Source organism: Emys orbicularis, chromosome 1, assembly GCF_028017835.1.
Source record: "Emys orbicularis isolate rEmyOrb1 chromosome 1, rEmyOrb1.hap1, whole genome shotgun sequence".
Classification (NCBI taxonomy): domain Eukaryota; kingdom Metazoa; phylum Chordata; order Testudines; family Emydidae; genus Emys; species Emys orbicularis.
The window spans coordinates 254,855,005-254,869,283 of record NC_088683.1 but is presented as its reverse complement, the minus strand read 5'-3'; the positions used below and the strand labels follow the sequence as shown (position 1 = coordinate 254,869,283).

Sequence of the window (14,279 nt, the reverse complement as noted above, 5' to 3'; positions counted from 1 at the left end):
GCTGCTTGCGGGGAGCCGCCCAAGGTGAGCGCAACCCGGATCCAGCACCCCGAAAGCCCTCCCATGCCCCAACTCCCTGCCCCGAGCCCTCTCCCACACCCAAACACCCTCCCTCCATTGTTAACTCTTAGTTAACTGGAATTTTTGATTAACCAGCACCAACCCTGCCATCCCCCCCAACATGCCAGATAACAAAGCTTTTACTGTATATGTCACACTGGACTAGCTCACTGCGAGTGCCACGCTGTCAGAATTCCACCAAGCCAACAACAAATGTGAACTCCTGGATCACTATACCAGTCTTACCATGGAGTCATAGACAGTCCCCTTAGACTCTCCAGCCTATCTTGCCACCCAGACAAACTGGACTTAGTGATAATGGTTGCAATAACCAAAAATCACACCATATCAGTTTTCTCCCAGTCCCAAAGGACCAGTCCCTTACCCCCAGATCAATTGATACTCCAGATTTTACATCAAAGACAATTCTATAGAAAACTAACTATAAGTTTAACTGCTAAGAAAAAAGAATGAGAGTTATTGAGAGGTTAAAGCAGATAAAATATAACAACAAGTGAGTCCAAGTTTGTAAGTACAAAATAATAGCAGAGATGTAGTAATCTGCCAGTTTCCCAAAAGTCTCTTCAGGGCTACCCAGAATAACTGGGGATCTCCACCTTCTTGTTCAGTTATTCTACCCTGTTAGAATCCAAACAGTCCAGAGATAATGCATCTTTCTTTGAATCCATATTTATAGCTCCTCAGAAAAGACAAGCTGACAGTCTTTCTAACCACGTGGGTTTTCTCTTTGATGACAGATAGTGAGGAATGCACTCAATGTTCTTGATTAGCATTTCACAAGATTTCTTTGATGGGTAATTTAGTTGCAAGGGTATTTACCATGTAAATGTTTATAATAGCAAACAATAGGGTATGTCACTAGTTTTCATGAACTGAATGCCTGAATACATTCTCAAACTAGCACACACTTTAACCTAGGGTTATCTAATTACCGGGGTATATATAATGTAAACGTAATTACAGAGGTACATGCAATGTAAATATAATGCAATAGTAAACAACAGGATATAGATGGGCAAAAACAATACAATTAACATCTCCTTTGATCTCTATTAACACACAAGTGAACTGGCCTATGGCTCTGGCCTGAGCAGGTCTCAGTATATACTATTAGGTGTGTATTATGGCTCTAAAAGCCAAAGCAACTCTTGTGGGAGGTGCGGAAAGGTGCACCACCCAAGTAGCAATAACTGGTGACATTATATATGTGGAGGCCCCTCTGCCTCTGGAGGTGATGAAGAGAACATATTCAACAGGAGCCATTGTGAAAAACTTTTATCATGTGTATTATGGGCTTCCGCAGTGCAGGTCCGCAGATGCTTGCCAGTGCATGGGGGAATCATACCAAGACACATGCCTCCTGGAATAGTGAGCATAAATGAGCTGCAAGAGGTCATCTTTTGCACTAGGTCACTACTGTCTTTTGTGCCTTTTTTCCCCACTAGCACACCAGTACATGGACAAACCTGTGCAATTACATTACTGAGTGTTTCCCTCAGTTTGAGAAGATGATTTAAAACCATGCTAGGTAGATGCATGCCAAAGGATTTCAAGGACATAGAAAGTCCTCCAACCATGGGCGTTCCGTGACTGACCTTCCAGTAGATAGAATCATTTGGGACATTTCTACCAAGCGTAAAGGGTTCCGAAAAGTTTGAACGAATTTGTGTGTTTAAATTTCCCTGAGTAGAGGAACATCTTCATTGGTACTGTTTGTTGCACTAAATAATCAGGATCAGGCTTGGTAACCGGACATGGGCTCTGGGCTACTTGTTCCTGCATCAAGGTAGCAGTGTATTAACTATTTGCATTGGTTTTAGTTACTTTTTATCATGTGGGCAGGGAAGGTTTTGGTTGAAAGAAATACAAGAGCTTAGTTCCGCTAAAACTGGGCAAGTTATTTAGGTTTTAAGGAAATTTGCCATGACTGTTGGGACTGTTTGGTGTTTTGTACCTCTGTTCACCATTATTATAAAGCTGAAACATGAGTGTACAGTTGCTGTCTGTTGTATGTGTATCAGTGTCTGTATGTTGAAATAATATAGATTAAGTTACAGGATAACAGGCACCTGTTATTTCTTGAAGCGTAAAGAACAAAAACAAAAATATAACAGGCTATTTTAGAATTTTGATTAATAGTTTCAGCGATAATTTCTGAATGTGAATGTTTTCAGAAAAAAGTCACAGGTGCATACATGGACAGAATAAAGCAGAATTCAGAACTTATGCAGGGTCAAGTATATACTGGATACTGAGATACCACAATGAAAAATATAGAACAAATGCATAATGAGACACAACATATATGTTCAGTAGTAGTTATTAGACCCATGTATTAAAAATAGTTATGTAAAGCATAGGAATGTCATTTATTGACAAAAAAATTAAGACTGTTTACTCATCAGCTCATCTATGAATACAACAAGGAGTCTGGTGGCACCTTAAAGTGTTGTTTTTGTAGATACAGACTAACACGGCTACCCCCTGATACTTGTCATCTATGAATGAAATTCTTACATACATACCACCCAGTTACCATGTTCCGAGACAAACTCTGAGGAAAATGGAAGTTTAAAACATGAAAATCTTTTCTTCGCCAAGAGGGACCTAATACAGACCATAACTCTTACGTTACATCTAAACATAAACCATCCCCAGCAAGGAGCTGTTTGAAATACTATAAACTGTAATCTGGCTTTCTCTCAATCGTGATGGTTTTTCTAGTCATGATTGGTGGCCTGCTCAAATTTGGCTTTTTCCTCCTTAGTTAAGGAGATTATTCTTGTGTTGTGTATACAGAAGACTAAATAAATCCAGCTGGTGGTCTTGTCTGGAAAATTACTACTTGAAAAGAAATATTGTCCTTGTTTAGAAAGTCTCATTTCAGGGCATGCTGTAAATTGCAGCAAGAACTCAGTAGGCAGAATAATGTTGTTTTAGGCAATGTTGCTGCTTCATGTCATGTTTGGTTAATGGTGGATTAGCTGCCTTTATGAGGGAAGGGAAGATGAGAAAGGCTGTCTCAAATCAGGCAGTAAGAAATGATAATGTCATCAAAATGGTTATAAAAAAGTTTTAAAAAGTGATTTTATCTTAGGGTAATTGCTTTCTGCTCAACCGTACTCAACTGTGATGGATGCACTTATATTGTTTTGCCTTGTCTTGCCCTTTATTGCAGTTACTACATGTTGGAAAACAGACCCAGGAACATCTATGGCATGGTTTGCTACTCATGCTTGTTGGCACCTCCTAACACCAAGGAATGTAAGTGTTCCTTAGTTTCTATGTATTTCATTCAGTTTTGACTTGGATTCAGCTGGAAGTTTCATATGCAGCTCAGTGTTATGTTGATGCATATGCCAGTCAAAAATCAGAGTCATCCCTCAGGAAAGCTAGATCTGCTTCCAGCAAGATCACACTGAAAATTAAGCAAACAATTCAGGGAAATTAGAACTTTTGATTTTAGGTCCTATTATTCTGTCATGTGATGTTTTTCCCATCTCCCAAAATACTCATATGTGATCAATTACCCTTCTTTAACTGGCTGCTCTCTAGATGTTCAATGTCTTAAGGACTAGCTAGTTTCCAGGTTTCTCTGAGGCTGCTGTACTGGGAGATAAGCAACACTGGAATTCTAATTACTTGAAAGTTCCAATTAGCCACTTCTCTGCTATGCTGGGTCCCTGTCCCTCCATTAAGATAGGAAGAAGCAGGGAGACAGGGGTCTGCAAAAAAGACTGGGGTGAGAGAAAGAATGACATACAGCTGGCGAGGTGTTTCAGCAGGGAGAGCAAGGCTGGCAGCTGAAAAAAAGTGGATGAGGATGGGACTCTTGGAGTTCAAACTAGGAAGGAGAAAAGGTCTTATTTAATAAGAGCAGAAAGGGTGGGTTCAGGAGGAAGGAGGAAGGAAACTAGGGAAGGGATGGAAGCCAAGAGTACTTGTCTCCTGTTCCTAAGTTTATACATTCCTGGCAAGAACAACTACTTTTTAGGTTAAAGGTTACGGTTAAAACTGGAAAGAAAGATATCCCTAACCATCATCTCATTAGTTTGCTATAAAGCAGCGGTTGTCTTCTAAGCACACAGCCTCACACTATGGTCACTGTGAGACAACCAAAATATGGAACATCTTCCTCTAGATCCAGGTAAAAGAGCATCTTGCCTTTTCACGCTCTTTTTCAGTCACAAGGTGGGAGGGCTGACGGTAGAATTTGAAGTTGTTTAAGAAGCTGCTGAACTTTCATTTGTTAATTGCAAAAAGAGAGACTATACTCCAATGGCACTTGCTAATCATCATGTTGAACTGGGCCAGTGGTTGATTCATCCCTGCCCATGGGAAGAAGAGAGAGAGACAGTCGCCAACAACACCCCACTGTAGTTAAAGCTTCTGGGAGACTGATCTCCTCTTTCTGTGGGGGATGAAGAAGGAGGTGGTGAGATTAGAAATCCTCTGTGGATGGGAGTAAAGGGTGTGGAACTTCTCTCAACTAATCCAGGAAAGAGGAGATGTGGGGAGGAACAGAGGAGAGCCCCAGCCCAGCCAGCAGCCAAGGGGGTGGGTAGAGAGTTTTTTTCCCTACAAGCAGATAAGAATGAGGCCTGCTCGTACATCCTTCTATTTTTTAAAAGTCCATCAAATTCATAAGTATAGCGATATTTGATCTGTATGATATAAGGCCTGGGATCATCACACAGCTACCGAACTGTTCAGATGGCTATGTAGCAATTGGCTAACAGATGATCACTGATACACAGCAAACAAAACAAGCTGCAGGTTTACAATACTTTTTGGTCTTTGTTTCAAGAGGTGGGGTTACTGCAAGGAACTGTACACCTGTGACTACTAGTCCCAGCCATTTCCTCTTTCCACCACCGGTCACTGCAGCTGCACTCCCATCTTCTGCTTGCGTTTGTCCCATCTCTACATAAACCATGGAGAAGGGATCAGGTTGATCTAGTAGACATGACATCCTGAATTGTGATGGGTGTGAGCACATGCTTAAGAGTTTTGTAAATTGGAGCCTGAATCATGCCAAACATGTAAGATATGGAATGTCTGGCAAGGAGCCATGAGAGGGGCTTATGACTATTGCCTACTTCAAAAAGGCAACTTCTGTTTTTTATAGGGTATTTGGCAGGTACAATATAAGCGTGTCTAATTCTTTGAGAAAAGTACATTACACAACTTACTGACCACATTCGTTCTGAATTTGCCGAAGGCACCAATAAATGGGTAGAATACACATTATCTTTGGGAGTAGTTTAGGCAAGCACATTAATCTACTAAGCAATCAAATGGGCTGTAGGAGAAAATAGCAATCTAAATCAGAGTGCACATCATCACTTCAATCAATTCCAGTAAAACCAATAATTTGACTACCCATTGAAAAGTATTTAACAATTTCTGAAAAAAAATCAAATCCAGGTTGCTTGCAGCGGATCCCTCTTGGCATTAACACCAGGCTATTTGTTTTATTAGGTACAGAACTCTAGATACTGTTGTGATATTGGTGCTTTACAATAAATAATAATTTGCAATTAAAATGTAAAATCCCTTTCCTGTGGGATCTCTTGAAGAGCTCACAGTCACTGGGGCAAGCAGCATAAAATCCAATAACAGCAAATGATCAGAAAGAAAACATCTTTATCATAAATTACAGTGAAATCAAATCAACAGTGAAATCTCACCCCGTGTGCAAGGATACTATACAGTTATTGATGCATAATTGTATAATTTTTCCAATCATACAATTTCCTGCTCTGATTGGTTGTGGGTCCAAGTTGCATAACTACAGTACCTTACTATGAGTATGCACTCTCTTCATTCTGATTTACTACTATGATACTTCTGCTATGATTGGCTCCTGTATTCTGATGTTTCATGTTGTGTGCCAGCAACAGTAATGGTGCCTCCATTTCTCGCTCCCTTCTGATAACAAACTGGAGAACTGGTCTGAGTTCAACAGGGTGAAATTCAATAAAGACAAGTGCAAAGTACTTTACTTAGGAAAGAAAAAATTAAATGCACAACTACAAAATGGGGAATAACCAGGTAGGTGGTAGTACGGCTGAAAAGGATCAGGGGATTATAGGAGATCACAAATTGAATACGAGTCAACAATGTGATGCAGTTGGAAAAAAGGATAATATCAATCTGGGGTGTATTAACAGGAGAGCTGTATATGAGACACGGGACGTAACTGTCCCTCTCTACTCGGCACTGGGAAGGCCTCAGCTGGAGTACTGTGTTCAGTTGTGGGCACCGCACTTAAGGAAAGATGTGGACAAATTGGAGAGAGTCCAGAGGGGAGCAACAAAAATGATAAATTGTTTAGAAAACCTGAGCTCAGAGGAAAGGTTTAAAAAAAAAAAAAAAACTGGGCATGTTTAGTCTTGAGAAAAGGAGAGAGAGGAAAGACCTGATAACAGTCTTCAAATATTTAAGGGCTGCTATAAAGAGGACTGTGATCAATTGTTCTCCATGTCCACTGCAGGTAGGACAAGTAGTAATGGGCTTAATCTGCAGCAAGGGAGATTTATGTTAGATATTAGGAAAAACTTTCTAACTATAAGGGCAGTTAAGCTCTTGAATAGGCTGCCAAGGGAGGTTGTGGAATCACCATCACTGGAGGTTTTTAAGAATAGGTTGGACAAACAGCAGTCAGCGATGGTCTAGGTTTACTTGGTCCTGCCTCAGCACAGGGGGCTGGACTTAATGACTTCTCAAGGTCTCTTCCAGCCCTACATTTCTATGATTCTAGGACATAAAAAAAGGCTATGGTTTACATGAAGAAAGGAACAAGATAATGTAAAAACTCTACAGTAAATGGGTCAGTGAAATTGCCAGAATATTTTAAATTTTTACTTATTTCCCTTTGTCCTCTCAACTGTCTCCCATCTTTTCCTCTCAGAAAGGTTTGTGTTCTCAGAATAGCTGCCATATGTCAAACAGTAGGAAAATTCCAGCACTTCCCTCCAGATTCAGTGTTTAAACACACACACACACACACACACACACACACACACACAACATATATATTTACATTGATGGAAAAAAGACTTGCTGATCTTTAGAGAAAGAAAGGGCTGGGGAAAGTAGAAGAATGGAGTGAGCAAAAAAAAAAAAAAGGTGGGGGAGAAAAAGCCAAAACAATTGATTTTTTTAGAAATTTCACTTTCAGGAGCTTGGCAGCCCATTTTACCTAGGTTTTTTCCCCACATAAAATAATAAATCAGTAATGTAATAAAGAGGTTACATACCAGTGTTGTTCTTCCAGAGTGTCATCTCTGCCTTGTCACTCTTGTGGGATAAGCGACTCCTGGTGTTGAACTGTGGAATCTTTTTGCCAGCAGTGAATGTTAGAGCTGCTCATTTCTCCCTCCCCCACGCCTCATGGAGGATTCTGAGGATAACAAGAGGGGAAATGTGCCCAGCAGCCTTCAGTTCCTTCCCTAATGTCAGAATTCTTTTCCTGAGACTCCAAAGAAGCAGGGAAGATGAGTGGGGTGTGTGACTGTGTAGAGATGACACTCTCAGAGAAGAGCTACTTAAAAGTAACCTCTCTTCCTTCTTCAAGTGGCCTCTGCTTATTCGTATTTGAGAGAGATTAGCGAGCAGTACAACCCACTAGGAAGGTGGGCTGAGACATGGTAGGTGAACAAGGACTGCAAAACTTCCAAAATGAGCATTAGCTCTGGATGGCAGTCAAGAAAGTGCTGGAAGTGACCTCACTTCTGCTCTCCCCGATCAGACCTCAATGAGGGATAAACGTTTGATTCAAGTACATACAGATCTTCAAGTAAGAACATTACAAATCCTATGAAGACAGAAGGCCTACAATGGATGCTGCCTTCAGATTAGTTGCATGTCTTTTGTTATATCCAGGTGAATGAACACCTGGCAAAACATAAAAGGTGTAAAAGAGATTTGGTAAAATACAGAGAAATTATTGGCCTGTATTAGATAAAAACAGAGATACTATGGAAACGGAGATGAAGACACTGACTAAATCACAGTTCTTATATGGACTACAGTTTGTAGAATATTGGCCAATTGGCCAATATCTCATTAAGTCCATGGACTGTAGCTATGGCTATAAGCCGTGCTCTCTTCCCAGCTATATGTTACAGATAATAAATAGCCGACCAGAGGTCACAAGAACTTTGTGAAACAAGACTCTGACCCAAAGCAACTGAGATACACATATAAGAAAGAATATCCCAGGGGCAGCTAAATAAATACATCCACTTGCAGTACTCACACCATAATCAAGTGCATTGTGCCAAAAATGTGGATTTTTTTTATAGCAACCATGACAGCAGATCAGTCAAAAAATCATTCCTTCTAATCTTTCCCCCCTCCCCACTCACATGCTGAAAGAAGTGGTATTAATCAACCTATCTAGGTTTTTAACCTAACACACATTAGGGTGACCAGACATCCCGATAAAATCGGGACCGTCCCGATTTTGAGCTGTTTGTCCCGCGTCCCAACCGATCTGTGATCGGGACGCAATTTTTGTCCCGATAATTTGCGCCGCCGGGCTTTTTTTTTTTTTGCCCCCCTTGGTGTCCCGATATTTTCTTCATCTCATCTGGTCACCCTAACACACATAGACTAATGGTCTGACAAGTTAATTTTTTAAAAGAGCTACTAAAGTAATTTTTAATTACCAGAGTGAGACTAACATCTGGAAACATCCCTTTTGTTGTTGTTGCATTCTTAGAACTTCAAAACAACCAAACAGATGAGAATTGTTATGTTGTACAGAATAATTTATTAAATGGCCGAGGGCTTCGTATATCATGTTCCAATCAGAAGATCACTTTTATATCTATATTTTAAAGACCCTGAATTCTGGGCCTTTAGCTGAAATGCTTAAAACACTTAACACAGAAAAACTCCTTACAGTACTAGTAATACTATATACAAATAATTTTAATATTTTTTTCTTTTTAACTCTCCATTCTTTGTAATATCACCATTTTCTTTCCTTGCCAGTTCTGTCCTTTCGCATTTGATCATTCCCTCCCTCGTCCCCCCCGCCATTTCTTCCTTGTGTCCAGTGATGCTTACAAATGAATAGCCTTGTTAGCTGGAACTGACAAACTTATTTTCTTCACTTCTTTGACCTTAGAGCACCCAATTCCTCTTACCACACAGAATGGAGGAAATGCTAGGTTGTTGACTAGGTGGTACAGCTCAGCTCTGATTCCCTTGAGGTTTGGCGACATTAAGACAAGAGTTGAGGTTAGGTCAAGGTTAATTAGCCTCAACCCCATTTCTTATTCTAGACAAAACCTCAGAGGGAGGGATTTGAGGGCCAACAAAAAAGAATGCCTGGTCAATCACCTGGAGCCTGAGGATATATGGGAAAACTTTGTTCCAATTGTGTAGATCTTGTGTCATCCTTTGAGAGGGCCTGCCTCTCCATGCTGCCCATGGAACACCAGCTCCTAGTCTCATAGCTCATTCAGAAGCCATGATGCCATTGTTTTTTCAAGTGAGCGACAGTGGGAAATTCTAGGGGGTTGCCACAGCTTTGCCCGTTTCAGTAGAAGGGCTTCCAAGGTCTCATAGCAAGACTAGGAGATTAATGTCATTTTGGGTCCATTCTCCTCCACCTCACACTTTTGGAACCATTATACTAGAATTTCAGCTCTTTTTATCCCCTTCATTTTGCACAGCAAAAGAGATGTTAGACCCCATATACAGAGTTTAATTCACAGGACAGATACCTATAAATTATAGGTGCCACATAATAATTACAACAGTTATAAAATCCAAAATCAAAATACAACACATGCAAATGAAGTGCCAAACCAAGGCCACATAGCCTAGATTCACAGTGGTTCTCAAACTTTTGCACTGGTGACCCCTTTCACATAGCAAGCCTCTGAGTGCGACCCCCCCCCCATATATTAAAAATATATAAAAATGTGTTTAATACCATTATAAATGCTGGAGGAAGAGCGAGGTTTGGGGTGGCAGCTGACAGCTCGTGATCCCCTACGTAATAACCTCATGACCTCCTGAGGGGTCCTGACCCCCAGTTTGACCCCTGGTCTAGAATAATCACCACCTCTGCTCCCTCAAGAGAGCACTGTCACAGGGAGCACTCATCGCTCATAGCGCCTCTTGCCAGCCGTCCTGGGGATTAGCTCTGCCAGATGTTGTGCCCTCCTCAGGTGGTCTCTCTTCTGTCATCCTCTCACCCTACGAACTCCTCTTGCTCCAGGAACCGCAGCCTCCCCTTCCTGCCCCCTCGACATGGCTCCCACTTCCAGGGGGGCGTAACAAAACCTTTCCAGAATAAATCATCCCAGGCAGTCCACTGTCCTCAACCTAGCCTGTGCCATGTCCCCAGTGATTGGTAAGGGAACCCAGGCCCACCCTCTACTCCAGGTTCCAGCTCAGGGTCCCTCCAGTCAGTAGCCAAGGTCTGCACTCCTATTCCTTGATGCTTTCCCCCAAGCCTTCTCGTACCTTCCTGGATTCCCCCCGGTTTGGGTTTGCCAGCCTCCCAACTCCCTCCTCCCAAGGAGTAACTGTGGAATACCCTTTACAGTACCAACACACCTCCCTTCACCAAGGGAGTGACTGCAGACTACCTCCCTGCAGCCCCTTTCTGCTCTCAGCTCCTGGGCTTTATACAGGCCCCTCTTTTTCCTGCCCAGCTAAGCCTCATTTAATCAACCCATGCTCCCTGACTTCTCCTCCAGGTGCAGCCTGAGTTAATTGGCCCAGCTTGCCTCCTTCACTCCTCCTGGGCTTGTGTAGGAGGGACACCCCCATCACAGCCACCTAATCAAAAACACAAGAGAAAAGTTACATTGCTACTTGAAGGGGTAGCAGAGAGAACACAACAGCACAAAAAGTTTCCTTTTGTGTGTCTTAACACCAGTGGCTACTTACAAGTTTGGCAAGAGCTAATGTAAAAGTTTGGATGTATATTGCCAAATTATTACAGGTTTAAAAGGCTCAAATTTGGGAGCTAAATTATTTCACAATGGGCCTGATCTCATGACCACTGAAGACAACGGGAGCTCTTACACGGATTTTAATAAGCACTAGGTTGGGCCCACAGTATCTCTTTGACAGTATTTCTGCAAATGATACTATTATCACACACCTCACAAATGCCATTTTTGCTATTCAGCAATCTTCTCCAATTTAAGGTGAAATTCTATTGCCTGGGAGATTCTTCCTCTTAGTTAGTGATTTTTAGTTAATCTCAGTGTGTGGTTAGGCAACATTTCCAAATTTGACAGGCTAATATTAGGCACCTAAATAAATGGACTAATTTCAACAGATGCTGCAGCTCCCATTTGGGAACTGCACCTCTTACAGACCACGCATGTAGGTGCCTAAATATAAAGTCACACTTTGAAAATTCTGGCCTGTGTTTACCAGATAGCTAATCCTATACATAGGACTAGATTTACACTTGTAGTCTTGGTTCAAGGTGCCTTGCTCAGGGCCAGTTACAGATTTCACACCTTCGTTGCCTTTCACCAGACTAGATTTCCGTCCAACCCATATTCTGGGTTACCATTGTTTTTTCCATTTTATTTTACTTCTGCTCCCCTCACAGCCCCTACACTAGCAGTTCAGAAGGCAGTATGTTTCTAATGAGTATACATTGCCATTCATTCCACTAACAGATAGTTTTACAAAGACAATTTTAAATACACACTATTTACAGAGTTGCTGTGACACTGTCAGGTACTGTAAATGCATGTATTTTTACACTGTGTATTACGTATACTGTGAAGAAGCTGTGGCAACCTTGTTGGTGTTCGCCTAGAGCAGTATGCTTCAAGAACACCCAAGAAGTTACATACCAACTTGGTGTCCTGCCAGCTTTGCTCTATCTCAGTAGTAGAGCTCCCTTGCACTGGCCAGCAGGAGGAGCTGCTGTTCTCTCACCACCACTCCAAATAGCTACACTGAGGAGTAAAAGGGTCATCTGATCTTTGCTGCTGGCCTGGGTACCACCATGCCCAGCCCATATATTGCATGGATCCTCTTGACTGGCCAATAGAGGAGTGTTTCTCAAACTGGGATCGCTGCTTGTGTAGGGTAAGTCCCTCGGCCCGTGCCGCTTCCAGCAGCTCCCATTGGCCTGGAGCAGCGAACTGCGGCCAGTGGGAGCCACGATCAGGCCGGACCTGTGGACGGGGCAGGTAAACAAACCGGCCCAGCCTGCCAGGGGCTTTCCCTACACAAGCGGCGACCCCAGTTTGAGAAACACTGCTATAGAGGCACAGATCTTGGTTGGCATTACAAGGGGAAATCTTTGGAAGGGAGGGGAGACAAGATGATGATGAAAAGGGAAGAGAAGCTGAGTGGAACTTAGGAAAGGAAAGTGAAGTAGCGGGAGAAAATATTAGAGTAACAGATAGGAGGGAAGCAGGTAGGACTAGGGAGCCAGAGGATAACAAATAGGGAGACGGAAAACTGGAGGAAGAAATATATGGCATGAATGGATAGTGTGGAGATCTGAGGAAAAGCAATGAGGAGAGAGAGACACACAGAGAAAAGGAGAAAATTTGAAGGAGGTGGTCACTAGATACAGAAAAAGAAGGAATTAGATGGGGAGGGAATACGAGAGGCAGAACACAGAAAGGGGAGCGAAGGAAAAGGAAGTGGGAGACAGAAAAGAGAAGGAAAACAAACAGATAAACCCACATAACTTCAAAACTGGTCACTGGCATTGATGTTTTATTCATGTTCATCCGAGTTTGTGTTTTAGGGGTGATATTCAGAATGTGCCTTATTATACATTTTAAATATCGTCCAACTTTTTTCTTTTCAATCTGCACATCCATGAGGACTTCCAAAATCAGACTGTGTTCAGTTCAAATACATGTAATAACTTTTAAAATCCATGCAGGATATTCCTCCTTGTACGGTTCATTTCAGTATCCACTGCTTCACTAAACAAAGAAAAATAATAATAAATGTGCTTTTCCATTTGTACATCACATTATCAAAAGCCATAAATATTATCTGAGCAACATGTCCACAAACCTCCCCCCTGTGCCTGCCACCCAACGAGTGCAGTAGTGTTCTTTATTGTGAATTGGGCTTGCTAAGAACAAATAATTGTAATAGTCCTGCTGCACACAGAAGAACTTTTCTTTAAAAGGAAAGAAAGCAAAAAAGTTACTTTAAAACACAGCACCTAATCTGTGTTATGGACAAATGACTGGCTACATAGCGATTTAAAAGTGAAAGCTTCTTTTTGAGTTACAAAAGCAAATTCAAATGTGAAAACAAATGCAATTATTCTCAAAACAATCCAAATTATTTTTAATACATTTTTGAAAAATAAGGCTGAAGGCAGAGTCTGAGTCCAGAGAAAACTTTGATGGCCAAATTATAACCTCCCTAAATAACAAGGTTTATAATGGGAAAGCCGACAAACCCTTAACGATATAGCACTGCTAGCGGGTGTCTTTATTACATTCCAATGGTATTACATACAGGTGCCTAAGAATGTAAAATACTCTGCCATACAACTGGATTTCAGCCTTTTTTTCATGGCCAGCATACAGTGATTTCCGCATGTGGTGCAGCATGCACTTAGAATTGCTCAGCCTGAACTATGTCTAAATCTTTAGAGATAATGTAAGTGACATCATCTGCATTGGAACCAGAATTAGGAATATGGTCTGGGTACAAACTAGACTTTCATAGTCTTGATGTATTGTTGGATGGGAAAAGAGTGAAAACTAATAAAAGTTATTTTTTCCCTTTTATCCATCGAAAGCTGACATAAGCTGGCAGCATAATGAAGAAAAGACCTTCAAAACCTGGCAGTTTTCAGTTCACCTTTTAATGCAGGTGCATTATTTGGCATGGTCTTCAAAACCACATCCAAAGTAAAATCTTAGCTCATAATAAAATCTGCCAAATTATTAATTTTGATAGGCTTAAAATGTGTGTGATTACTAACACTTACATAAGTATATTTGAAAGACAACTCTGTTGTAGCATCAGGGTAGACATTTACGACAAAAAAAAAACCCCAATCAGTCCCATTCCTAGGTAACCATAAGAAAATTCTTGTTCAAGCATTCTGATCCTACATGTACTGAACTTTGAGCCTGAGAACAGACTCCGAGAGTGAACGGAGGACTCCGACATGCTGATGTAGGACAGGGTAGGATCTCTCTCTCAGTTTGAAGTAG

The 14,279-nt window shown here is 41.4% G+C and overlaps 1 protein-coding gene across 1 annotated transcript in view; it reads left to right on the top strand.

Annotated features, from left to right (window-relative positions):
• The window catches only part of EDAR (ectodysplasin A receptor), a 39,567-nt gene that overhangs the window by 8,757 nt on the left and 16,531 nt on the right, over nt 1-14,279 (top strand). The window contains exon 4 of the mRNA XM_065423691.1: nt 3,260-3,345. Within this exon, the coding sequence (XP_065279763.1) occupies nt 3,260-3,345 (86 nt within the window). The remainder of the gene's footprint in view (nt 1-3,259; nt 3,346-14,279) is intronic.